Source organism: Xyrauchen texanus, chromosome 2 (genome assembly GCF_025860055.1).
Source record: "Xyrauchen texanus isolate HMW12.3.18 chromosome 2, RBS_HiC_50CHRs, whole genome shotgun sequence".
Lineage (NCBI taxonomy): Eukaryota > Metazoa > Chordata > Actinopteri > Cypriniformes > Catostomidae > Xyrauchen > Xyrauchen texanus.
In genome coordinates, this window is record NC_068277.1 from 32056168 (window position 1) to 32070832 (window position 14665).

The following is a 14665-nucleotide window of genomic DNA, read 5'->3' on the forward strand; positions in this document are numbered from 1 at the left end:
GGACCACCACATGTTTCTTGTTGAGTGTTGAGCGGAAAAGGGGGAGGAAAAAAATTTAGTTGATACACAAGGCATTAGTGGTTAACCAAGAACTAATGAGGGGAAAAAGAACAACAATGAGCTCAGATGAAACCGTTTATATGTGCAGTTTAAATGTCAAGCAAAGATGGCAGGCTTTGGAGTAAAACACCCCCCTCTCACATGATGAACTTTACAGTTTAAAAGTCTGTTTGAAATGAGCTCAACAGTATCACATTTTTATACCTGCATGATCTAATCAAACTCCTTCGTACGTTAACGTGCTCAAGTGAGGGTGTTTATTTATAGACACACATTTTAGAGGAACGTTCCAGGCAGGGCCGTAGCTAGTGGGGTGAAAGGTGGTAACGGTTCTAGGGGCCCAAAGGTCTAGGTGGCCTCGCATCAAATTCTAAACTGTATGTTTTAATAGGAAAGGGGCCCAGAGCAATATATAGTCAGGGGGGCCAGATAACCTTGCAAATTAAGCTCAAATCAACAGTACTTGTGGCATTAAGTTGATTACTGCAAAAATAAATTTGATCGTTATATGTTTATTAACATTCATGGGCTGCGTTTCCCAAAAGCATCGTAGGCCTAATAGTAGAAACCATTGGCACCAATGGCCTCTCTGTTCAACTTAAGCTTACGATGCTTTTGGGAAATGCAGCCCAGGGGCCAAATGCACTAGCTTGATGTACACCCGGTTGTAAGGTTAGGCTGGACGTAAGATGCGCCTCAAGTCTTTTGTAGAATTTATACCCGTTTATATAATTATATATATAATTGTGTTTATTCAGGGATTTACAGTAGATTTATTTTGATTAATGGGGTGTATGGAATTATTTAGAAGTTCATAAAAACTGAAAATTCTCGCTTGTGTAGCTGGCCTTTCGCTGTAATAGATGGATTTCTAAGGCAAGTTTCCGTTTCTCGAGCTTTCCTCCACTTTGGAGACAGTCGGTCTGTGCATCTTAAGCTTAACTAAGCCTGGCATAGCGGTTATGCCCAACTTTTTTACGTCCAGCTGGTGCAACTGGCACCAGGGCTGTTTGGTCATTTTTAACCAATTTCAGATTTGTTTTTATAATTTTTTTTTAATTAAAATAGTTTCCTCAAACTGAGTGGTACAATACTTGCAATCTAAACATACAACAAAAATGTATTGTTGATTAGATGAGTATAAGTGGGTGCAAAAAAAACAAAAAGTGACATCTTTGCTGTTCGTGGTACAAATTGACTGACCATAGGAAATTAATGGTAGAGACTCTAAAACAGAGCATTTTTTTTGTTTAGATTTGTAACCAAAAAAAAACACCACAATGAATAGGTGACACTAACACAGTCAGAAGACAGAATGCACTCACACACACAGATCAAAGAACAAAAAACAAAGTCTGAGTTTTGATTGGGTGTTGGAGCATGTGTTTTGCTATGTGTCCAGATCAGATTTGTTTCTGTTCAGACTACAGTCACTTTTGCTATCATATCCACATTAGTTGTCATGTAATGCAGAAAATGTGCGTATATTCACCATAAGATTTTAGCGATAGTTATTTTACCATTGATTATGCTTTTCATGAGGGCAAACATTCTTCACAGACAACGACTTAAAATACGAGAGGTGGTATATGCAATGTTTGTTGCTGCTAGTGTTGTTTGTTGCCCATTTTAGAGGGGACATCCTCCTGACATCCAACCATATGGGACACGTTTTATCTTGGGGTCCTCTATTTAGCAGAGCAAATCTTCCCATTTTAAATCATAATAAAAAAAAAGGTGAGACGAGGACCTGTGTCCTGTGATAAAATGCCCAAAATGCTCAAGCATCTCATATTTGCGAGACATTCAATGCTTTACTGTGCTGTGGTTTCTGACAACTCGTAGGGTTACTGCAATTTAGTGCATCTCTTTGGGTAAATTAAGCCAATTAAGCCAATTTTTCCCAAAAATAACAATTCTCTTATTATTTACTCACCTTCATGCCATCCCAGGTGTGTTTAACTTTCTTCTGCTGAACACAAAGATATTATAAGAATATCTCCATTCTGTAGGTCCATACAACTCGAGTCAACAGGGTTCAAAGTTTGAAGCTCTAAAAAACACATAAAGGCAACATAAAGTAATCCTTAAGAAGTTTAATTCATGACTCCTGAAGAAATCCAATCTGTTTTGGGTGTGAACAGACCAAAATGTAACTTCTTTTTCACTATAAATACTGCAATTGCAGTCTACAGGTAAGATCGCCAATGAGATTGCTGATGTCAAGATTTGCAGTAAAAAAAAAAAGGTTGCTATCTTTATGTACTTTTTGGAGCTTCAAGGTTTTGTACCTTGATGACTTGCATTGTATGGAACTACAGAGCGAATTATGAGAGAATTTTCATTTGTGTGAACTATCCCTTTAATTGTTTACTTCCCAAAGATTGGTTAAAAAATTATTTATAATCATATAAGGAAATTAATATGGATACAATGGGGATCAAGTTTAAATGTTCTTTGTCACTTTACCCATATTCACCCTATGTTATAAAATTTAACAATCCAAATTAAACACGATAATACAAATAGACAGAAGTAGCAACAAGACTGCCTTGAAAAATGTAATGATGTTAGACATTTTAAATGTTACAAGTAAATGCTTCTGCTTTGGTAGCCATGAAAAATACTAAAAGCTAAAACTGTGAAAACGAATGAAATCTAAAACCAATTTGGAATGAAAAATTGATGTAAAATAGAAATAAAAACAAAATAAAAAATCCCAAACTATATCAACACTGGTCAAAAGCAGCAACTCAGCTTTGGCATATAAAGTGCAGTGATGGATTTGATAACCGCAAACAGTCATAAAGCGTAAGGTGCTATGAAAAGTGTCTATTTTTTCCTTTATATTTATATATTTACTTCTACAGTAAGAGCCTTACTGTTACAAAGACTTGTGCTTTCTTTTAATAATCGAGAAATAAATGTCTGTGGTAAGCAACATTGTGGCACAAATCTGCCAATTGCTTAGCTTATACCAGTGGTTCCCTACCCTGTTCCTGGAGCATCCCCCAACACTGCACATCAACCTTATCTGACACCCCCAATTCAGGTCGTAGAGTCTCTACTAACAAGCTAATGAGTTGAATCAGGTGTGTTTGAATAGAGAGATCTCCAAAACGTGTAGTGTTGGGGGCCTCCACGAACAGGGTTGGGAACCACTGGCTTATACTAAACCCAGAACATTCCTTTAATTACCATTTAAATTTTCTATTAGGAGGTCAAAGTCTCTAAGAGCGATGATCTGGAGGCCCATAGGCCACAATGTATGCATCACAACCCTATGGTCTTTCGTACATAAAAGCTGATCCACTGATGGAGAAAGCCATTGCCTGGTCCTGGTAGTGGGACTCTCATGTGGCCAGCTAATACTTCCAATAAAAAAAAAAATTTAAACCATCTTTCCCCTCACACCAGGTGTTAGATGATGAGGTCAGCGAGGCAAGGATCACATTGCAAGCATCACAGAGGAGCTGGGCAGAAGACATGCTGAATCCATCAAGTCAAAAATCAGTCCCATATGTCCTTCAGAACCCTCTTATACTTTAAATGAACTTTATAGAGACAACAGTGCTGGGATCTCTGCAAAAACATTAAAGGGGTGTGCAGGGGTGATGAGTGAGGGGCTTGATCACGAGGTGGCTAACGAGTGAAGATGGGGCTTACCATGCTATTTTTCTTTTCTAAAGGTAATCAAGCACAATCCAATGAGAAAACATGAGAGAAATAGGTGCAAATGGAGAACGGCAACAGAGAGCAAATCATTTGTAGGTATGTGGAGGATGTTGTGGTCAAAGTGAACAACTTACACCCCCACCCACTCACCAGGAGGCCAGCTAAATGACATGGTTACACTGTGATCTTTATGGACATGATTAATGTTAGAGAGACAGGGAGGAATCCAAGAGAGAGGGGAGTGATGTGAGGATGTCTGGTTCTGCTTATAGTCCTGGAAATTAAATTAAAGCGAAAGCTCAAAACAGATTGAATTGTATTTGCCATGATTGCTGAGAACAGCTTATGCAGGGCAGGAAACAAATAACAGACTCATTAAAAAGAGAGGGAGTAGAGGAAGTCAGACTGTAAATTGAAACCCGTTTAAGTAATCAAACATAGAAAAGTGTGGATAAGGTGATATTCTAAGGCATACTGTGGAAATAAAGAGCAAGCATTTATTTTCTTGGAGTATTACATTATTTTCATCTGACCTTGAAAAAACAAGACTAAAACCTTTATGGGAAGTAAAAATGTTTCCTTTCTTTACATTTGAAGGTCTCATTTTTTCAGGTATTTGTGAGTTCAACACTGAGGTTCAAATCATCGCAAACCACATGAGAGAAAAAGGAGCTCGCAATCTTGATCTGATTGTATTAAAATAAATACAATATGCTAACTTCAAGGAGAGTTAGAGGGGCTGGAAAGGCCTGCCAAAGGCAAGCTTCACTTCATGACAGTCTGATACTGTTGGGTTTTATCTTCATTCTTTTCTTTTTTCTTTTTTCATTTGCACAGAGTCAATTTAGTCTAAAACAGGCACTTTTATTGATGTTAGACTCAAAATTTAGCAAAACAAAAAGAAAGAAAAAGGAGAGAAATGTCCATGAAGGACTAACCGAATCATAAGAACACAGTTAGAAAATAATCCTATTAAATAATGAAACTGTTACAATTAGTTATCCCCAACAGAGAGAATCAATAGTCTTGGTTAATACCAATCAAATCAAATGGCTTTAAGGTAGTGTTTTTTCTAAAATAATTAATCAATACAGCCAAAACCATGTGGAAGAAAGTTCAGAGAGTGCTGCTAATTTAGTAATATCTGATTGGGAAATCAATAAGATACAAAGATAGTTTGACTTAAAATTGACAGTTAGATAAAAAAGAATGTCTACAAAATATAAAGTATGTCAGTTTTGTCATGTTCTGACACCGGAACAGATTGTTTTGTGCCATTCTACTCCAGTCCTGCTGAATTCTGTTATAGTAACCACAAACACGGTGTTCATTAATCAAAAGTAGTACAAAGCCATGAAAAAAATTATCCATATATCTGATTCGGGAAGCATCCAAAGGAGAATTCCTAAATGCGTTACATTCTCCTACACACTTCATTCTCCTACAAACTTGGCCAGCCATGTCATACCACTAGATGGCAATATCAGCCAGGATACAGGACAATGAGGGATAGAGTGTGCAATTAAATGCCTTCAGTAATGTTAAATGCTTTACCCATGCAATCTCATGAGATGTGACCTGTGCCTGCTACAGTTACAGGCTCTTATAAATGCAAAAGCAAAAAAATTTAACATATACAGAACACTTAAAATTACTAGTCCATCCTACAGTATATCACCCAACCCAATAGACACAGACTGACTCCAATATATCACACAGAGTTGAAAAACACCATGCAGTACATACACATGGTTCCTAGCAAAACTGCTGCAAAGATATGCTGTAATCTTTCATGATGACCGTGTACCACATGAACATCCTTAAAATCAGTGTGTGCAAATTATATTTATATGGTAATGGAGATGTGCACGATTTCTCTTAGGTGCTTGTAATAAGAGTGTAGAATTATTCTGTGTATATTGCAGGATATTGAAACAATATGTGAAAAAAGTGTCCCTGCATTAAAGCATTTTCCCTAGTGATCTGAGAACAGCTTCCTCTAACCAAGTCATTACTGTAACCTTTGCAGGGGACTCAACAAAGCTGGTCTGAAATCAGCTTTTTGTTCTCACTAAAGGGCTTAAGAGTACCTCATTAATACACTACATTCATAGCTAAGAGGATGAGACTAAAACCAAGGTTATGAGAGTGGAATAAATGAATATTCTTTGCCATCTTTAGAAGACTGGCTATAGCCAGGTTATTTCAACATGAAATGAGGCAAATTAGTCATCATGGAGTGAGTAGTTTGAAGGTAACAGCCTCCACTACCACGGTCCTCAATGACTGCCATTAGCTTTGTCCACTTAATCAAGACATTTCAGCAAATGATCAGAACATTCAGGTCACTCTATGGCACACAGTTAAGCCAAAACACTGTGAATAAAATAGACTAAATTTATACAGTTTTTTCATGTTTCTCCGTTTACCCTGGTTCATATTGCAAACTGTTGTTAGTCTTTTTAGCGCCAAGGCTATATATTAATACTTTCTGAAAGTATATTTGAACCTAATAAGGATAATTCAACCCTTCAAATGGTAAATTTTGGACTGAAGCAGTCCAGAGCAGTATCAAACTACACTGAGCTGAACTGAAGTTTACTGTGTGAATGATGAATTAGAGTCAGTGCAGTGTCAACATGTTGAGTTTAACACACAAAACCCTTTCTCATTCGGATAATCTGCAACAAAGCAGCCTGGACATCTTCATCCATGTGACCCTGAAAGAAAAGAAATTACCATTTTCTAAATAAGTTTATATGTGCTAGGGTATTATTGGTAACTATAACAGTGCTGTTGATTTCTACATGTCATCTGTAGAACACAGATCACCATACACAATAATATACCTGTAAGATATCAGTGGTTTGAAAACAAAATAATAAAAAGACACATTCATGCTCAATTACCTGTGCAGCACTGAGAAGATGAGTTCGATAAATTGAAACCACTTCTCTGTGTTGCCTCTCAGCATCCTGTGTAGAAGAAAATGATAAGACAAATCATGCATTGTTTTTATACTTGTCATCTAAAAAGGTCTGACAGGGATCACTGGTCAGTGAGTGTTTATAAACATTGCATCTTCCAATACGATAGCACACAGAGCACACAAAACTGTCCTGGAAGTGAAGGGGAAGGTGGGCAAGAGGTTTCAATTCACATATTTATTAACTTTTACATTTACATTTATTATAACACTTTATAATGCTACAATTTATTTCCATTTGTTTTTCTTTATTTTATTTTTATTTCTGCAGGAGGTTTTTGCGTTTAGTTTAATAGATTAAGTCAGCAAGGAAGCATGCCCATTTGTGGGGGGAAAGCAAAGCCACATTACCATTGTTACCATATTCATTCCTGTGAGAAAAACAGTGAGAAATATCTGATAGATTTGGCCATTTTAACAACGAAAAACATGATGAAAAGCTGTATAGTTTTTTGCACTTCAGACAAAGCCAAAATCCTGGAACAGATTTTTTGATCACCTTTCAACCAACAAACATAAAAGCCTAAAAAAAGGAGAAGGTTTAAGGAAAGTTTATATTTACAATTTCATGCTAATGTTTTGCTTTATTGTTGGTATCTACAACATTTAACTGCTTTGTTTCCATCAACACATTTATTTCTATCTTTTAATATGATTATTAAAGTGTTTTGTACACACATACATTTAGTTTTTTTAATTATTCTACAAGAAAAAAAATTTAAGAGGTGAAACCTGTGGCTGATCTGATTTCAATGGAAGACTTTTAATTATTTTTCTATTTCAATTTACAGCCTCAGCGGACTATGCAAGAAGGCTTGAACTTTGGTAAGGTTAAAAAAGTTCTACAAATCCATCACCGCATCGTTGTTTATTACATATATTGGCTAGTTTGGGGAAGCTGTCAGCAACCAATAAAATCAGCTCCAATAAACATTTTACAATGTTTGAAGCCCTTCCGCAGAATTCAGCATATTTCTTCTGAAAATTAGTGCAGAAAATGTGGAAAGTTTGCATATTCCGTATGGGCCTGGCTATGGCCTGTCACATTTGTAGGCAATTAGACCCATCTACTGGTATGTGAATGCAAACAGAACTACTCACAGCCAGCTGCTGCTGGAGGCTCTTGACCTGGGCTTGGAGTGTGTCAATTTGTTGAGTCTGTCTCTTGTTGGGCGTGTTGCCAGCATAAGCCAACTGGGATAAGCCATTCAGAGCCTGTTTCAGCCTTTCAACTTCTGCCAACAGCTCTGTGATCTGAAACAGAAAACACCTGGCTTATAATCTAGCAAAATATCAGACACTTATCGAAAAGGCTCTTTCAAATAACAAATTAACATACAACAATCTTACTCTTTTGTCTTTGAGCTCAGTCTGGTCGGAGGATGCTTGAATCCTCTTCTGCAATTCTCCAATGGTGCCGAGTGATTCACTGTATCTCTCTTTTAGATCCCCGATCTCCTTTTCAATGGAGGCGCTATTTACCTGTAGGGCCTCGGTTTCTGCTCTAGCTCTCTTTTCACCCTCCCTGGCCTGGCCTGTTTCCCTGTACAGCTCCTCATATTGCTCATCCAGCCCTGATAGCCGGTTTCCAAGTTCAAGGACCTCCTCCTCTAGCCTGCGCTTTTCGGCTCTGAGCTCCGTCATATGTTCCTCGTGGCTGCGGAGATCATCCAGAGCATGTGTTGCTCTGAGAAGCTCAGTCTGCAGAGTGGCTACATCCTCTGCCCTCTGAGCACTGGTTTCCTCCTCCTCTCGCAGTGCTAAGCGAAGCTCATTGACCTCATGTTCCAGAGCCTCTTTAGCCTGGCTGTATTGGGCCTTTAGAACCTCATCACAGCTGTGAATCTGGAGCTGTTTCTCAAGTTCATGTACATGCTGGACTTCTAATCTATGAGCTTCACGGATGCCCTCGCATTTCTTCTGTGCCTCCTGCAGGCTTTCACTTAGAGAGTGCTGCATAGCCTCAAACTGCTCCAGATGGACATACTCACTGTTCAGTCTGTTCTGGAGACTCTGGATCTCAGTGTTGCACAAAGTGTTTTGTTCTTCAAGTTCGGCTCTCTGGATAGTAACCTCTTTATATTGCTGCTCTAATTCCACCAACTTCAGACTCAGGTCCTCCACCTGGCCCTGGTAGTGATTCTCTGCTTCTTTGTACTTTTCGCTGGATATGATCCCTGTTTGAAGTTTCTGCTGCAGAGATGCCACTTCATCTTTCAATTTCTTGTTCTCTTGCCTCTGCCATTCCCCTTTGGTCTTTTCATCATTGTACATCTCCTGCATTTTGGCAAGTTTATCTGTCAAGTCCCTCTGAGCAGTACTGAAATTCATCTCTTTTTCCTCTATAACTGTCAATGGCACAAACTTTGAGTGAAAAGCCTCTTGGATAGTGTTCAGCTCATTCTTCTGTGCTTCGATTTCCTCATGGAGCTTTGAGGCACTCTCTTGTGCAGACTGGTACTTTAAGAAGGCATTTTTAGCTCTTCCCTCTGCTTCTGATAAATCATTGCTCATTTGGCTTATTACCACCTCGTGTTCTACAATGCTTATATAGTCATTTTCTAACTTTGCCTGGACATCCTCAAATTCCTTTTTCAACATAGCATTTCCTTCTTTCAGCTTCTCCAGCTCCACATCCCGAACTCTACGATCTTCTTCAAACATGGCAATTTCAATCTTCCCTTTCTGCAAAGCTTTACCTAACTCTGTCTGCACTCTTTCATACTCTTCCTTTGTGACAAACTTTATGTCAAAGCTCTGCTTTAATGATACATTTTCAGCTTCCACTATCTCAAGTTCACTCACTTTCTCCTGGTATTTATTACAAAGGCTCTCAAGTTCACTCCCCAGCTCTGAGTTCTTTACCAAGAGTGCAGCCATCTCGCTCTCATACTGCTCACAGGGGATGTATGTGCATCTCATGTTGGCAATGTTCTCACAGAGAGAGGCCTTCTCTTCCTGCAGCCTCCGCAGATGCTCCTCAGCCTGGTTGCTCTTCTCCATCTCTTCCACTAACCTGACCCTCAAATCCTCCACAGCAAGTCCCATAGATCTCTTCACTTCCTCATGGTTTTCCAAAGTCACAAACCTGGTCTTCATATTTTTGCCGAGTTCCTGCAGCTCCTCTCTTAGAAGCTCTCTCTCATCCTCACCTTTCTCCACTTCACAAATTAATGACTGACACTTTGTAGTGATATCAGCAAGTTTCTTCTTCAGGGATGAGTTCTGCTCCTCCAGAGTGACTCGGACTTGCTCATGCTCTTGTAGGGGGATAGCTTTCCGATCATCCATAGCACGGTGGAGCTCTGCCAATTCCTCCAGCACACGGTCATAATCGTCTCTTAGCTCTGCCAACTGTTGCTCTTTTTCATCCACAGCATTGGTGAGAAGGTTCTTCATGTTGTCAAATTTCTCTCCTGGAACCATTGAAGTCAACATGACCTCTGCTGTTTTCACTTGACCCTCCATGTTTAAGATGGTCTTTTCCATGTCCTTACGCTCCTCTTGCATTGCACTCAGCTCTGCAGTCAGCTTCTCAACCTCTACAGCCAGTAGCCCCTCACCTTTCTTGTACTCTTCTAAGGCTTTCTCACTCTGCTTCAGGTGGTTTCTAACCCTTCCTACCTCAGCAGAAGCTCCTTCATACTTTGCCTTAACCTCATTTATCTGTGCTTTGAGGTCATCAACAACTTGGTTACTTAGTTGCTCCTTTACTGCCAACACATGAGCCTGAAGCAGTTTCACCTTTGCTTCAGAGTCTAACATTCTCTTCTGCACATCTTCCAGTGCTTCCTCTAGCTCATGTACCTGCTGGTCTGACTCATGTTTGATGGTCTCGCACCTACTGGTAAGCTCCTTGCACTCTTGAGACTTGCGTGCTAAAGCCATTTGAAGATGACCTGCCTCTTCATGTGTAGCTTCTTGCTGTCTGCGAACAGATTCAAGCTCTTGTAGTAAAGTCTCTGGATCACTGGCTTTCGGCCGAGACAGCTCCAAAGGACGAGTCAAAGATGGAGATGATACTGTAGGCTGCAAGATCTAAAATTCAAACACAATGAGGCATTTATTATTCATTGCATAAAACATTTGGACAGGATATACTATTATACTATACTATGAGTATACTTTGCTTTACATGAGCCTTATATGCTTTTTCCAGTGTAAGGAGAGCTAGAATATAATTATTTTACAGCGAATTTCAGGGATGCACGAATACTGATCCTATACTACGCTTTTGCAATCGCATTTGTTAAAATGCTAAGAAAGCAAAAGCAATGCAGCAGATGAACATTGTTCATTACATAAACACTGCCACACAAATACAAAGGAAATTTGAACTGATAATATGTTGTGAAACAGAAGTTCTTACTCTATAAATTATACATATAAACTCTTGAACAAATTAAATAAACTGATATTATTCACATCTTTAGCAAGTCTTATAATAAAAAAAAATAACACGCTACCCTCAAATATCTGTACCACTTTTACTTAACTTTACTGATATTACTATAAAATACAAGTGAAGGTACTTGCATCCATAGCAAATATTTCCATTAATGCAACAAGAACATCAAAACAGGAAAACAAGAAATCTTGACTGGCCTTCAAAGGAGAAAAACTGAATAAAAAGGGATGAGGAACATTTTCCATCCTTTTCATCCTATAGGGTCATACGAGGGCTTAATACTTTTGGAGAGAACTTTATCTAGGTCACTTCCCAAGTCAGAGATCTTATCCAATCCTACTTTTGCAGGTGTAATTTTTGTCCTCTTAAGTGCACAGTGACCGCTTATATAGGTGAGTGTAAATTAGTCTCTGGTGCTAACATGAAAACAAAATTGCATCCACCACAACTGCCCAAAGGCTGATCCCATGTATAGTATGTACCCTCAGATATTACAGCTAATAACTCATAACCCCCTCTGGCACTGCAGGTTATGAAGTTTCAGGAATGAAGTGAGAGAAAAACTTATTTGGCTGCCACTGCCTCTCCTAACCTTAACGCAGCTGACCTAGCCAGTCTGCTTAATGAATTACTGGGGATATGTAGCAAAATCTAAAATACCAAACCTAGGCAAATATGACCAAGTGTATTGTTAACACATGCTAAGCAAATCTGTAGAACCTATGCTTGATTTTATAATTAGTATTTGCACTTGAAGTCTGATTCAGTCTTTGGATTACATATGGATAATAGGATATGTCATATGTGATATATTATTTGTTTTTGGTCTCAGTTGTAATTCGTTGTATTTAACTTGCGTAGATTTTAAAGACAACTTTACCTGAGCAGAGTCCAAGCTGTGTGATTGCCGAACAAGCATGTTTTCTTTACCTACAAGGAAAGAAAATAACCCAAATATGTACACACATACACAGAAACATACATATGTATATACCGTATGTTACATTTACATTGCATTTATGGATTTGGCAGACACTTTTAGACAAATTGACTGACAGTGCAATTATTATAGGGACAATCACCCCGGAGCAACCTGGAGTTAAGTGCCTTGCTCAAGGACACAATGGTGGTGGCTGTGAGGATAGAACCAGCAACCTTCTGCTTACCAGTTCTGTGCTTTAGCCCACTAAGCCACCACCACTCGGTATGTCAAGGGTCACAGTCTAACGATCCAGATTCTAAAGCCAAACTCACCTTTGATTACTGACTGCCCTTTGTAATCTCCCTGTAAATTAAAAACATGCAGAATTATTCATCATTTCATCAGAAACTTTGATCATGTGTTGTTGGATCTGGGGCTAATAAGCAGCATTTCTTGAGCATTTTGCACAGATTTCCCCTAGCCACTAACCAAAAGGCTCCGTTGCTGAACTCTCACAGTCTCCACGGCTCTCGCTCCTTCCTCCTCCTCCTCTTTGACTGAGAGTTGAAGCTTCAGCTGTCCTTTCTGGTGCACAAAATAAACAGATTGAGACATATATTCAACAACCACTAATATAATAACCGTTATTGAAAAATAAACAAATAACCTTGCATCAATGATGTGATAATTATGTGGGAAACAAAGGAATGGTCAGAGGAATAAGAGATGAAAGGAGAACAGACAATGTCTACAGGACTGAATGTCTCTTCCAGCACAATACACAAATTACCTCATTGTGAATGTCCTCCACTGTTGACTTTTCCTAAAACAGGGAGAGTACAGAAAGATAGACTCAAGCAGAGATTACATGCATTACAAAAGTCTTCTGAAGAGCTCAAGCAACACACAATGCACAGCAATTGCAGGCTGAGAAGTTTCCATCTAGGAGTATTTCAGCTTCACTTTACTGTAGTTCTGTTAAAAACGTGTTTAAGACACAGGCTTGCAGATATATCTGTCAGTTACTTCACATATTGAAAGACTGAGGAATTAAAACAAAAATGAGTGTGTTTGGTGCATGTGTGCACCTGGCTAAGCTGCTGCTGAAGCATGTTAACTTTGTCAAGTAGTGTTCTCTGCTCCTGGTGGAACTTCTTTAGAGTTTCCTGTTGGCTCTCATTCTGTTTCTCCAGGTCCAAGAAAACACAAACACAAAGCAATTTACAGAATGCTACAAATAAACAATTTACAAACAAACTTGTCAGATTGATGTTTTACACCCTTAATAATTACCAAATATTCTGGCCCAAATAAAACAAGTCTAGGCCTGAGAATAAATGTACCTCAGAAGGATATCATTTCGGTCTGGGAGCTTAAATTGTTGTCTGAAAACCACTTGATTTTTGTTTTGACTGGTTTGCTTATAGTCCTCACCTGTATTATCTTTTCGTGGTTTGAGGACTCAGAGACTGACTCCACAGACTGCAACTGACAGACAGAAAATAAAATATACAATTATAAATGTTAGGAACACTTTCTAAGTCTAGGGTCAATGGACATTTAACTATAAGGGGTAAAGCAGAAATTTCCAAGAAGACAAAAGAATCCCTTTAACACTTATACCTCAGGTCTTTAGTGACCTGGGACCTCATTCCACCCCCTATACCTCATCCATTTTTGGAGTTGTGTCCACACCTTTTTGGTATTACTCAATTATTCACTTATAAATAGTGTAACACACACAAAACCAAAATTGCAAAAACAATATTTTTTATAATGATTTAAATAACAAGGTTATTCTTTTTTCTTTTTGGACTTCCATAAATTATATTAGTATGATTATTTCATATGTATACAAGTTTACCATCACTAGATATCCATTTCTTTGTTTATTACAAGAGCAATTAGTACTATATTCATACAAATAAGTACTATATCACATTGATTTTCTGTGCAACATTGGTGTTTTATATGCATGTATACATATATATTATACATGCTATTTCTTACTCAAGGTGGTGCTGTTGTTTCAGTGATTGACTTGATTTACATTTGACATTGCTATTTGAGGAAGAAGCAACGTGGAAGTAAACTAAAGCAAGTAAAACACATGAGCAGTATGACATAACTATTGCCATTTGTTTGCGCATCTATTTAGACTCAATAAGTGTCTGAGAAAATACTTGTGTAGCTCAATAGGCAGTTGTGTCTCAAATTTTTGTGTGAAAGTAATGAATCCTGTTCTAGATTTGTACTGATTTATTGCATTATTTCTTTGATCTATGAAAAATAAAACATCAAAATATTATATTATTTTCTAATTATGGGCATTTTGTTGAGCCATTTGTTATCGATTTAATCTTTATCTTTACTATGCTTTTAAGGATTTTTTTTTATTTGCAAATATTCAAAGTAGTCTTACATTATGAGGACATAAAACTAGATACATAATAATGATAAAAGAATGTCTTTGATTCAAGATACCCAGACTAGCATTATAAGTGAACTTACATGGCCCTGTATAGCAAATGTATGTACCCTGCAAGTCTGTCATTCAACACAGGGTGGCAGTAGTGTGTAACACAAAAATAATCTCTACAGCACTGAAGTAGCT

General features: G+C 38.1%; 1 protein-coding gene across 4 annotated transcripts in view; it reads right to left on the reverse strand.

Moving 5' to 3' along the window:
• Nucleotides 1–4247: 4247 nt before the first annotated feature.
• LOC127617083 (uveal autoantigen with coiled-coil domains and ankyrin repeats protein-like) overlaps nucleotides 4248–14665 on the reverse strand; it is a 93143-nt gene continuing 82725 nt past the window's right edge. For 2 of the 4 annotated variants that reach the window (XM_052088969.1, XM_052088982.1), the window contains exons 10-19: nucleotides 13485–13539; nucleotides 13140–13246; nucleotides 12842–12874; nucleotides 12541–12636; nucleotides 12384–12414; nucleotides 12010–12059; nucleotides 8072–10759; nucleotides 7823–7975; nucleotides 6645–6710; nucleotides 4248–6455 (exon numbers count right to left, since the gene is read on the reverse strand). In XM_052088969.1, the coding sequence (XP_051944929.1) occupies nucleotides 6384–6455; nucleotides 6645–6710; nucleotides 7823–7975; nucleotides 8072–10759; nucleotides 12010–12059; nucleotides 12384–12414; nucleotides 12541–12636; nucleotides 12842–12874; nucleotides 13140–13246; nucleotides 13485–13539 (3351 nt within the window). In that variant the 3' untranslated portion in view covers nucleotides 4248–6383. The remainder of the gene's footprint in view (nucleotides 6456–6644; nucleotides 6711–7822; nucleotides 7976–8071; nucleotides 10760–12009; nucleotides 12060–12383; nucleotides 12415–12540; nucleotides 12637–12841; nucleotides 12875–13139; nucleotides 13247–13484; nucleotides 13540–14665) is intronic. The other 2 variants (XM_052088991.1, XM_052088974.1) reach the window with 2 other exon arrangements.